Here is a 13,074-nt window from a genome sequence, read left to right on the forward strand (position 1 = left end):
AGTGACCTTTTGTCAGTAGTTTAGAGTATGTGTTACTTTCTTCAGGGAATTTGTTTCTGGTAGAAAATTCTTTTTCCTACATTATCTTGTAAATGTTGTTCATATGAGGCTGTTATGGGGCATATGGACATATTAAAAGTGCTTAATTAGGGAGAACTGCGTGTTTCATGAAGTATGTGATTTGTCAGTCTTCTACATGTGGAATTTGCAAAATTGTCTATCTCTGATGGAATAGTTAGAAAGACCTGTTTCAGAATCAGGTCACAAGACTATCTGTAGAAAAACTTTCTGTTTTGGAAGTGATGTGGTTGTGGTCTGAATAGTTCAAATCAGTATTATCAGCGACTGTAGGATTCAGAAACTCTGTAAGAACTAACCAGAAAGCATTACCTAAAGTGTATGGAAATTATTTATTCAAGGAAAAATTTGCAACTGAAGTTTCATCTGGTCATCATAATATCCTTGAAACTCTCTTGATTGGGTGGAGTACTGTAATTACTTCTGATCCCATCTAACCATCTGGTCTTTGGTCTCAAGGCATCACATACTGTACCTTCACAAATTCCTTATTTTTCACTGATTCTCCATAGCATTAGTTTCTTGACTTCCTTTATCAGTCTGTCTGTAACTGGTAATTCACTTACAGTTACAACTCTCGTAAGTCATGGTTATGTCACAGCCCTGGTTATGACTCACACTGGTGTTGTTGGTCTGTATGTTTCTCATTGTTAACCTCACTGGTGTGCAGGAAAGTGTAATCAGTGTGTGTGATCGAGACAGACCTGTGAAAGTCTAAAGAATAGAGCTATTACCATCTAATAAGACGGCTCCTAACTAAATGGTCTTAGAGTTGGAAGTACCAGAGTATGTCTGCTTTCATATTTCCTTCCTTTAGCCAAAAAATCTCTGTTGCTCCTTCTTGTTATCATCTTTGAACATTATCATCTCGGGATGATTTGGGCCTTTCACATGTGTACTCTCAGCTATATTTTTCCTAACGTGCTTGTAGTAGGTCTTGATAATCTCTAGTGTTTTAATTCACAAGGAACAAGATCTTTTACATCTATGCAAGATTCTTTTGTCTCAACAGCTGAAAAGAAGGGCTAGGAATCCTTTGTATTTAAAGACTGCTAAATCAATAACTGACTATGCAGCACTTTGCACCCTGAGGCAGCCCAGGTTGATTTTGATTATCTAGAGGTTTTAGGAAAGCACCAGTGGTGTAGTGGTATCATGCAAGATTCCCATTCTTGCGACCCGGGTTCGATTCCCGGCTGGTGCAGGGAAAAAAAACCCCTCATCTTCCCACTCTGTGCAGCGGCTTCAGCCTTACAAATTCTAAAAAAATCACCCTGAGCTGCCCAGAAATCTGGGTTTAAACCATGGTAGTATATATGGTCCCTCCTGTTTGATGTAGAGCTCAGTTTGTTAGTAGGGCTATTACAGCTTGTGCAGTATCTTTGAAAAATGCTTATATGTGAATTTATGTAAACCGGTCAGTCATGGCTCTAAGCACAGGGTCTTACAGGTTTGTGACATTGCTGAAGCCTCTGGGTCATATTTTGGAAAGATCATATTGCAGTTTCAGTTCTATTGGGACTGAGTTCCAGTCTTCATCTAAAATTAAAATTCATCTAAACTAACATGTGACCTAAGAATTCTGCAAATAGCAACATACTTAGGAATTTGAATTCATCAGCTGTATGACTAACCTGTACCAATGCACTGGTATGAAGTACCCTGGACATGGCCATTTATTATAAGATAGATGAACTGAGACTCTGTGACCAATTTTAACACTTTCAGATAACAGGGCTGTTCTTGCCACTTTCTTCTCATCCAAAATTGATAGTTTTATATTGTATTTGGGAAGAGAGGCCCAAGAAAGCTGTTTAATATTCAAGGATCACTTCCTTCAAGCTCAAGACCAGTCCATTCCAATGAGTAGGAAGTCAGGCAAAAATGCCAGGAGGCTTGCATGGATGAACAAGGAGCTCCCAGCAAAACTCAGGCACAAAAATGAAGCATACAGAACGTGGAAGCAGGGATGGGTATCCTGGGAGGAATACAGAGACATTGAGCATGCAGAGATGCAGTTAGGAAAGCCAAAGCCCAAATGGAATTGAATCTGGCAAGATATTTCAAAGGCAACAAGAAGGGCTTCTATAAGTGCATAGATTGCAAAAGGAAGACTACGGAAAATGTGGGCCCATTGCTGAATGAGGCGGGGAACCTGATGACACAGGACATTTAAAAGGCTGCAGTACTGAATGCCACCTTTGCTTCAGTCTTTACTAGCAAGAGCCAGCCTTCAGGAATCACAGGTCCCAGAGACCAGGTGGAGAAGCTGGAGCAAGGAAGACATACCCTTGGTGGAAGAGGGACATACCCTTGGTAAGGGAATAAGCAAAGTGGGCATACATAAGTTCATGGGGCCTGATGGGATGCACCCACAAGTGCTCAGGGAGCTTGCTGATGTCATTGTGAAGCCACTCTCAATAATCTTTGAGTGACTGGGAGAAGTGCCCAAAGACTGGAGGAAAGCAAATGTCACTCCTATGTTCAAGAAAGGCAAGAAGGAGGACCCAGGGAACTACAGGCCAGTCAGCCTCACTGCATTCCCTTGGAAGGTGATGGAGCAGCTAATCCTGGAAATAAGTTTCCAGGCACATTTCACAAGGACAAGAGAGTCATCAGCAGTAGTCAGCATGGATTCACCAAAGGGATGTCATGCTTGCCCAGGCTGATAACCTTCTGTGGTGACATGGCTGGCCAGGTAGACTAGGGGAGAGCGGTGGATATTGTCTACCTGGACTTCAGTAAGGCTTCTGACATTGTATCCCATTAAGATCCTCATAGACAAGCTGTTGATGTATAGGCTGGATCAGCAAACAGTGAGGTGGCTTGAAAACTGGCTGAATGGCCATGCCCAGAGGGAGGTGATCAGTGACACAACGTTGAGTTGGAGGCCAATAACTAACAGTGTACCCCAGCGGTCAATATTGGGTCTGGTCCTATTTGTCTTCATTAATGATCTGTATGATGGGGCAGATTGTACCCTCAGAAAGTTTGCTTATTCCACAAAACTGGGACGAGTGGCTGATACACTGAAGGACCATGCTGCCATCCAGAGGGACCTCAACAGGCTGGAGAAATAGGGTGAAAAGAACCTCATGAAGTTCAACAAGGAGGAGTGCAAAGTCCTTCACCTGGGGAGGAACAACTCCATGCATCAATATATGCTGAGAGCCACTCAGTTGGAAAACAGCTTGGCAGAAAAGGCCCTGGAGGTCCTGGTGGACACCAAGTTGAATATGAGCCAGCAATGTACCTTTGCTGCCAAGAATGCCAATGGCATCCTGGGCTGCATTAGGAGGAGTGTTGCCAGCAAGTTGAAGGAGGTGATGCTTCCCCTCTACTCAGCACTGGTGATGCCACACCTGGAGTACTCTGTCCAGTTCTGGGCTCCCCAGTACAAGAGAGACATGGATGTACTGGAGAGAGTTCAAGAAAGGGCCACAAGGATGATGAAGAAACTGGAGCATCTGTCCTATGAAGAAAGGCTGAGAGAGCTGGGACTGTTCAGCCTGGAACAGAGAAGGCTTAGGGGGGATCTTAATAATGCATATAAATACCTGAAGGGAAGGTGCAGAGAGGATGAAGACAAGTTCTTTTCAATGGTGCCTAGTGACAGGACCAGACGCAATGGTCAAAAACCAAAACACAGGAGGTTCCCTCTGAACATCATGAAACACTTTTTCACTGTGAGGGTGACTGAGCACTTGCACAGGTTGCCAATGCAGGTTGTGGATTCTCCATCCTTGGAGATACTCAAAAGCCATCTGGACACGGTCCTGGGCAACTGTCTCTAGGTGGCCTTGCTTGAGTGGGGTAGTTGGACCAGATGACCTCCAAAAGTTCCTTCCAACCTCAGCCATTCTGGGATTCTGTGATACAGGTTAACAGTTCAAATATATAGGAAAACAAAAAAATAACAGTACAGATATATAGGAAAACAAAAAAATGGATACATATAACTGATATCAATGAACTGTCAGGGCTTATACTAATGAATAAAGAGACTTCAAAGTTTGAGGAAGAGACTGGTGTATTCAAAATCAAATAGCAGAATGATAAAATACTTCTTTTGATTTTAAAATTTTAGCTTATTCAATAATAGGTTTTACTTTTATTTTAATTAATAAGCTTTATAAAACAAAATATAAGATTGGCTTTTTTATTTTAACAGTTTGAGAAGAAAGAAGGCATATCAGTCAGAAGTTGAAACTATCTGCAAAAGCATGTGTAAGATTGAACAGCAACTAGAAAGACTAAATGAAGATCTCTGTAATGCTGAATTGTCCTACAGTGAAAAAAAAAGAAAGTATGAGGACTTAAAAAAAAAAAAAACTGCAGATGAAATCTCTTACAAGGTATAATTTTTAATTAAATTCATTTTTAGAGTGGAAGAATAAAAAATAATGATATTTGCATCAGAGAATTATCGGGCAAGCAACCTAATATTAAAAAAAATAATTAAAAACTTATTATTTTAACTGTGTATTTTAAAACACTTGAAAAGTAGGAAATAACAGTAGTCTCTGGAAAAGAAAATAAATTGGTTACTAAATGGTCACAGGTAGTGGCAGGCTAAAAAATAAAGTTAACACATTACACGTACTCAACCATACAAAGATTTTGTTATTCCTAGGTGATTTAAAATGAATACTATCAAATAACAATCTCATTCTTTATGTAACTAAATTATTAGAAGAATTTGTAAATCAGTATAGTTTTATTTGATGCTAAATGTAACCATTGCAAATGAAATACTACATTAGAACAAGTATTTATTATTTGAATGTCATTAGTTATCTAGAATTGAAATTTTCATTCATCCTTATGTAGAAGCCTTGCCATGACTATGAAGGCTTAGAAGACTTGCAAGACTTTTGTTTTTTCACTTTACATAATTCTTAGTGAATAATATTGTACATATGCATGCAGCTTTTAAGATCCGTGTTATTGCAGGGTGTAAGATTCAGCATTCAGAAATATGGAAAGAAAATAATATGGGGAATTTTGAAGGGTCTTTTTATAGCAGGGAGATATAAATGGTGTTTTGCATATTCTTCACTAGAGATCTGCTGTTGCATGTATAGAATGCCTGGCAGAAAAGACTTTCACAGTTTTATTTTATGTATTAGTTTTAGGATTTCCTAACTTGTAATCAGTAAAATTAAGAACATTAATAGTATTTTCCTGGTTATAAAATGCTTTGGTATATTAGGCACTCCACATGCTTCCCTGCCTTCCTTTTCACCTACCTGCTTGCCAAAGGTAAAGGTAAGTCCAAGTACCAGACTCTGCTTCTGAAGTGAAAAGAGGAATTGTTGGATGTGATTTAAAACACAGGTAGTTAAAAAGCTTATGGAGCCAAGGTAAAAAATAGTAAAACATGAGCTAGAGAACTTTAGAGCTGTTTTCACAATGAATAGCAGTGAGTCAGTTTTGTGTTTGTTAACGCCTTTTATAGGGCCAGGTTGTCTTCTCTTGGATCAAATTTATATTCCTGGCAATATCTGAATTTGCACCATATAGTTTTGTCCTATAAATTGTCTGTCTTGGTTTATTATGCTGTTTCATAGCCATATGTTTTAATACTAAATTTGTATGACTTTTCTGTCCTGTTTATATATAAATTTGCCAAGCACCATTTTCTCCACATTCTCAGTGTTATGTGCTGAAATATTTGCACAAATGGATGTTCAACTGTATGATCAGGGGAATCTACTATGATTCTTCTTATGGTTTAAGTATTTAAGGAATGCTAAGTATTAGTCTAAGAAATTAGGATTTTAGAAGAGATTCAGGCAAAACCCCTGCTTATTTGCTGTCCTACATCCTATTTTTTTGTGTGTGTCTTAATTTGTATTCTGCCTTTAACTACTAAAAAATAATTCAGATTTAATGAATTTTTCTTCCATTAATTTTACAGTCACATTTTTGATTTTTGACATCCACAACATTCTGTGACAAGGACTTCAACACCTTTGCCATGTGTGGTGTGAAAAATTACTTGTTTCTTTATTTTCTGCCTAGTATATGCTATCTTCATATAATGCCCTCGTTCTTATTTTCAAAGATGAATTGGTCAGTCATTCTGTATTCACTTCCTACATGTCAGACATGACTTTGTAGGCTTTTATCATATTCTTCCTGCTTTTCAAGCTGAAGTCTCCTAATCCATAAACTTGTTTAATGAATGGAAACTGTCCCATGTCTGTCATCCAGTTCTGTTTTCCAGTTCTATTATTATGGGGAAAGAGCATAGAGTGTTCAATACATAGACACATCATGGGCATATATAGTGGTATAAAGATGGCTTCTGTTTTGTTCTCTATTTCTTTCATAATAGTTCTTAACATTTCATTTATTCTTTTAAATGCAGTGGAACATTGTATTCTTCATGATCATGTTCCTGTTTGATTACTAGCCAGCTCAGAATCCAGTGTTGTATAAACTGAAGACTGTCCTAATGTACAAATATACATTAACCTTCAGTGAATTTTGTCTTCTGTAAATAAGAAGTCTGGCTGGTTTTACTAAGTCATCTCACAGAATCCCCCATTTTCCATATTGTTTCTGAATAAATCAGAAACCACAGGATCCAGTGTGGATACTTGCAAGACCCCACTATAACTGCCACTGTGAAAACTGGTAATTTATTTCTATTGCAGGTCTTCTGTCTTTCAATGCCTTATATATTAATGTGAGGACTTTTATACTTAACTCATGGGGAATTAATTAAGGAGTCATTCATATCATACTTTATCAAATACCATTTCGGGATCCAAGTAGATTGTATCACCCAGATATCTCTTTACCACATACTTCTTAAATCCTTCAGAAAACTGATTTATTTTGAGACACTGCTTCCCAGTCATGCTGATTCCTCTCCTATGCATCAAATTTTCCATGTGTCAGCTAGTTCTTTTTTACATAATAGTTCATATTGTGAGTTCCCTTCTTAGGGAACAGTTTGTATTTGTTTTGGAATTTGGGCTTTTTTCCCCTGTCATATTTGGTTTTCTGAGTGCTTCATGGCAAGTCTGTCTTTAAGTGCTTCTGATCATCTGTTGGTCTCACATTCTCTCTAGCAGGCCTCATATCAGATGTGTTTGGAAAAGGACTTGTTTTATGTCCCTTGCAGATTTTTCCAAAAACTCTTATTTAGCTTGCGTAATGGTATTTTTAGATTTAAATTGGCAAGGTTCAGGATCTCTTCTGTTTTCCTTTCTATAGACATGATTTCAACTTTTTGTCTTGCTGCTAATAGCTTCCCTTCTGTTTAGTGGCACTGATTTTCTTTTTGATATTTCAAAAATTTCTTTCAAAACTTGACTTATATGTGCTTTGAGCCTCCAATATGTTATATATGTAAGTAATCTCCCTCTGGCTTGCAAGTATTTTACTCTCTTAGCTGTTCCTCATAAAGTTTTGAATAAACTTCTCTAATTTTTATAAAAATTCTTTTTTTTTAATTCGACTGCAGTGTTACATTTTGGATTTCATTATTCCTTAAGCTCTCTTGTCAAGTCATAGTTAGTGTTAACATCCCAGACATGTAGTCAGTCAGAAATGTATCTCAAAGCTATACATTGATGATTACAGATGGAATTTCATTCTGTAGCTATTCTGGTTTACTTGGCACAATTTGACTTCTATATGAAGCCATTACTAGTGGTCCTGCCTTCAGTGATAAGATTGCTTTCCACCGCTCAAGTTGCTTCAGTGCTCTTATTAATGAATACCTCCATTCCTACCACTTGCAGACTGACCATTCTGTCAACAGCTTTAACACTGCTATATTTATTCTTAGTTACCAAAAATTAGCAAAAGCATTGTGTTTCTAATAATTTAAAGCATACATATACACATGAAGACATACACAGGGAAGGTGACCAGTTGCAAGAGCTATTTGCAAGGTAAAAGTTAGTGTGAATGGAGTGCACAGAAGCTAAGATAACTCTCTACACAAGCAACAGTTGAATAGTGGTGAATTTTGAATATGATCATATAAAGGAAGGTGCAAATTATAGTTGACTGCCTGGTCTCTGATGATAATCTGTGGGAGCAATTACCCCTGTGTGTCTGAAAAAGTGTCTGTCTGTTACCACCAGTTAAACTGTATCCTTGGGCTACTGAATAGTGTGAAAAATATATTCATGCAATCACGAAGTGTTATCATTAGTAATTCAAAACGTTGCTGCATTTTGGAGAGTAGTCCAGATGCCACAGTTTGTCTAATAGACTCAGAGATTTGGATTCAAATAGACTATATGTGTGTGTGGGGAGGGAGGTGTTAGGGTGAGGGCAGGGCCATAGGCACAAGTTGTTGCTTGGAGTTATCCTTGGAGCAAATGTGTAAACTTTCATCTGGAAAAAAAGGCTTTTACTCACTGATTACAGGATGTGTTTTCCACATGAACACTGATCTCTGTCACTTCTATTTCCTTGAAGTTCCTAATAATTTTTGGGATTTGGGGTTTGAGAATATATGGGAATGTTTGGCACCTGTTTCTGTATTTTCTTATGTATGTGGCATCTGGGAGATATTTATGACCTCCTTATAAAGGAACCTCCCTCTCCAAGTGCTGATGGCATATGCACTTCCAAAGTGCAGATACAGATGTGAATAAAACATCTTGAATAAATACATTTCAACAATAGAATTGATTGAGACCATTTCTTACTTACTATTGGCCATGCTGTACCTAGTTTTGCTTAAATAATCAGTTTTCCAGTCCCTAAATTCACTTAAAGAGGAAACAGAAAACCCTAATTAGAGTTTGACTTAGACTGTAAACATATGTAGTTATGATGGTCTGCTAATCTGACATACATTAAATTAGAGGTTTTCAAGGCGTAAACTATAATAATGTGCTATGTAACTGTTATCCTAGAAGTGATATGAGAAGAATAGTCATATAAGAAAGAGCCAAAACATGTTCAGAAATTACAAAAATGCCCCATCATATCAAATATAAAAGGCACTGAGATTTTTAATTTTTGAACATTTGATGTTCAATATCCATTAAGGTAAGCCAGCTCAGCTTCTTCATGTATTAAATTATTTTATGCTCTCAGAAATAAATTACATTATTTTTATATTTATTCAAATCTAGAAATTGTTGCTTTTCTTATAGTATGGTCTACATTTATTTATCTTTGGTGCCTCAAAAGTCTTCTCTTTTGAGACTCTGTTGTAAAAATTTTGAAGTTATGCTCATCCTTACTGTGATGTTAGTGTTAATTTTTCACTGCTGTTGTCCATTAACTTGTTTTCTTATGTGGTGTATATGGCTTTTTTTTTTCCCCTAAGAATTTGGAGTGGAATCTTAAAAAAGAAATTCAAGATCAAAAAGGAGTTTGGAAAGTGACGCAGGTAAACATGACAGTAACCATTTTACTTCAAATGTAAATTCTCCTTCTACATTCTTTTTACTTCCTAGCAGGAATTAACTTTGACTACCTTGTGACCAACTCATATAGAAGGCTAATGGGTTTTGCTAAGTAATGATGCCTGCTGTTTAAAAACTAGGAATATTTAAATACTTCATGAAACACTTTATTTGTATCCCAGTTATTCACAATAATTTCCAGTTTACTTAAAAGATAAAACCCCAAAATAATCCATATATGCAGTGACACTATCATTTGAGTTTGTATATTTTTCTTACTTCAGTTTCTCAATGCAATCAGAGTGCAATCAGACCCTTACCATACCTTATACTGACACATGCATATGTAAAATAGGGTGGCCCTAACACCATTTATTTTCTCCTAGTGTGAACTGCTAAATTCACACAAGACACTTCGGTGTTCCTTTTTGGATTGTCAAATATAGCTGTTTTCTTCTGGACTTCAGTGATGCTTTTCAACTATCTTCAGACAAGTGTTGATATTTCTTCAGCTTCTCTAACTGAAAACCCAAGTTTGGCATCACCAAAAGGAGTATTCCATCTATATCCATCCTTTGTCAAAGGACATCAAAGTCAATGTTTCCTTCAAAGTTTCAATCCAGTAACAGAGACCTCTATGATACAGAAGGCCTGACAAAATCAGCAACTACTGAACTGGTTGTTGGTACTGACCTTGTTCGTGGTACCTGCCCACAAGATAAAGGCAAATAGTAGATTTCCAGTTGCTACTATCTCCTCACTTCCTGTGAGGAGATGGGATACAGTGATAATGGTCATGCCAACCTTGAGCCAACACTGGCTGAACCAGGTCCCTTGCATAAAGCAAAAGCATTGCCTTTTTTTTAGATAAAACTTGATACTAGATAAACAGTACAATTAATAATTTTCTTCTCATCCCAATTCCCTCTAATAAGTGGAAAAGATCTCCTGTGATGCATCATTAGCACACCAGTGTATAACCCTTCCTGAGAGACTTTTCATAGTTGGTAAGTGAGTGCCATTGAGATTCATCTCTTCCTTCCTAAAAAGGGAACATGTAATACCTCTGGGAAAAATATCTCTACTATTAACACTCCCACTCTCACCATTATGAGATACAGGATTGTTTGGCTCCATTGCTTCTTCCTGCTTGTCCTGAGATGAATACGCACATGCTGTGAGTGTTCCGATGTTGGATTCTGATCCAGCATCATGTGGGATTGAAAGAACATAGTCAAAACTGAAGGGAGGCATTGCAGTCTTTTACTGTAAGTCCTGGAGTCAGAAACCCCCTTTGTCTCCTTTTGCAATGGTCTCAGACAGGAGAGATTTACTCTGAGAGCTATTAAAGGCTATTTTTCTTTAGAATTGAATGTTGGATTTATGGTGATGGCGTGGTTTAACCGCAGCTGGCAACTAAGCACCACACAGCCACTCGCTCACTCCTCCCCAGTGGGATGAGGGAGAGAATCAGAATACTAAAAGTGGGAAAACTTGTGGGTTGAGATAAAGACAGCTTAATAGGTAAAGCAAAACCATGCTGCAAAGTAAAACAAGGAATACATTCACTAGTTCCCATCGGCCCGCAGGTGTTCATCCATCTCCAGGAAAGCAGGGCTCCATCATACTCAGTGGTTACTTGGGAAGACAAACACCATGACTCTCAGTGTCCCTCCGCTTCCTTCTTCTTCCCCCAGCTTTCTGTGCTGAGCATGATGTCATATGGTATGAAATATTCATTTGGTCAGCTAGGGTCAGCTGTCCCAACTGTCTACCAATTTCTTGTGTACCCCCAGCCTACTCACTGGTGGGCTGGGCTGAAAAGCAGAAAAGGCCTTGAGTCTGTGTAAGCACTGCTCAGTAATAATGAAAACATCCCTGTATTATCAACACTGTTTCCAGCACAAATCCAAAACATAGCCCCATACTAGCTTCTATGAAGAAAATTAACAATCCCAGCCAAAACCAGCACGTGATGACCAGATGTCTTTTTAAGATTTTTGTTCTTCTTTTTTTTTTGAGGTCTCAACCTTTTTTATTTGCTTCTGAACAGTCACGGTCTCCATTTTGCTTTTGTTGCAAAGCTTGTTCTCTTCCATTCTTTGACTTTGAACTGTGCAAGTGTTCAATAGCAAAACCTAGTATCTACATCTCCCATTTCTAGAAAGCAAGCCCTAAGAGAGACCTTGCAGTTCCTTTTTGTCCCAGACATTAGCCAAAAGTGTTAAATGTTCCTCTTCTAAGCAAGGTGGTGCACAAGGCCTCCATTGTATGAAGTTGTGGTTGTTGCACAACTTCCCTCTGATTCTCAGGCCTTGCTTCAGAGAAGGCTGAAGGGAACGTTTCTGGGCCTGACTGCCACACCATGACAGATTTGATTTGGTGCTTCCAAACATCTTCCTCTCTTTTTGGTATTCAATACTGATCCTTTTCAATTATTCATTAAACCTAAAAATCTCCTTTCTTTCTCTTGATTCTTGGTAAAGAACCTCAGTGGCAATTTTAGCCCACTTCTTTCCTTTTACAGACAAAGAAAAGAATGCTTTCCTAATGGAAAGTAAATGTTATGCTCAGAACTGATTTTTTCATTGTAGTTCATGTTTTTTTTCTGGATAAAGAGGTTCTCGAGATGCATATTGTACTTCTTTTAAGGTGTTTTTAAAGTTCTGTTTCAACTAAAACTATTTTTTCTATTTTTCTTCCAAAGCCTTATTGCTCTGGATTAGACAACCTTCATATCCTTGTTGTCAAGAGGTTTTTTTCTTACTAAACAGAACAAAACTTAATGATGATGTCAAAGGATGTTGAAAGTGCAAAAGCTATCATTAACTAGTGACTGACAAAGTGCATAGCAGTTTAGATGAGACTCTGTTCTGAGATAGCCAAAGGGAATCTCCTAATGCCATCTGAGTATAAAGCAACAGAGATGCAGAAATGTTAGTGGTTTTCTGGGAAGCTTGTCAGTTCTACCTACCAGCCATGTTGTCTCCTGGAACATTACCCATAACTTCACCTAACATCATGCTATTCTATGGGAATGCAGAAATTATGCTGCATTTACATTTTGATACTCTCCTGGTAAGGATAACTATGTAGACTATGATTTAAAACTAAAAAAAGGAGCTATTTACCACCATCATGATACTTTGAAAAGAGTAAGTCACATGTATGGTCATTTCTTGCCCTCTTTACCATAATTTTCTTGGCATATTTCATTCTGCTTCTACATCTGAAAGGAATTAAAAATGTTGCCAGCTGTGTTCCACTTTAAATATATATAGAGACATATGTGTGTGTATATCTCTCAATATCAGATATTGTATATTGACTCTTTGCTACACAGATAAATATTTGAGTTCAAGTGATGGTTAATTTGGGATATTAGATATTGTAAGTGTATGTAAGGACTGCTCATTCTGAAGAACACAGCTGCTGGTACATAATATTTCTCTATCTTTCTTTATTACTTTGGGATGAGGGGTGAAGTTTGGAGGGGATGTATGCTGGATCTTGTATTTCCCAGTCTTGAAGGGTCTTCATTTATTTTGCAAAGATTTTTGTTCCTTTTCACTCTGCAGTGTTTTCCTTCTCTTTTTTCACTTTTTTTGTT

At 37.7% G+C, this 13,074-nt stretch overlaps 1 protein-coding gene across 1 annotated transcript in view; it reads left to right on the forward strand.

Moving 5' to 3' along the window:
• CCDC178 (coiled-coil domain containing 178) overlaps positions 1–13,074 on the forward strand; it is a gene marked incomplete at both ends in the record, with an annotated part of 177,418 nt that overhangs the window by 31,348 nt on the left and 132,996 nt on the right. Inside the window, 2 exons of the mRNA XM_081996631.1 lie at positions 4,250–4,433; positions 9,386–9,448. Coding sequence (XP_081852757.1) covers positions 4,250–4,433; positions 9,386–9,448 — 247 coding nt within the window. The remainder of the gene's footprint in view (positions 1–4,249; positions 4,434–9,385; positions 9,449–13,074) is intronic.

Source organism: Phaethon aethereus (assembly GCF_964289735.1).
Source record: "Phaethon aethereus genome assembly, chromosome: 2".
Classification (NCBI taxonomy): Eukaryota; Metazoa; Chordata; class Aves; order Phaethontiformes; family Phaethontidae; genus Phaethon; species Phaethon aethereus.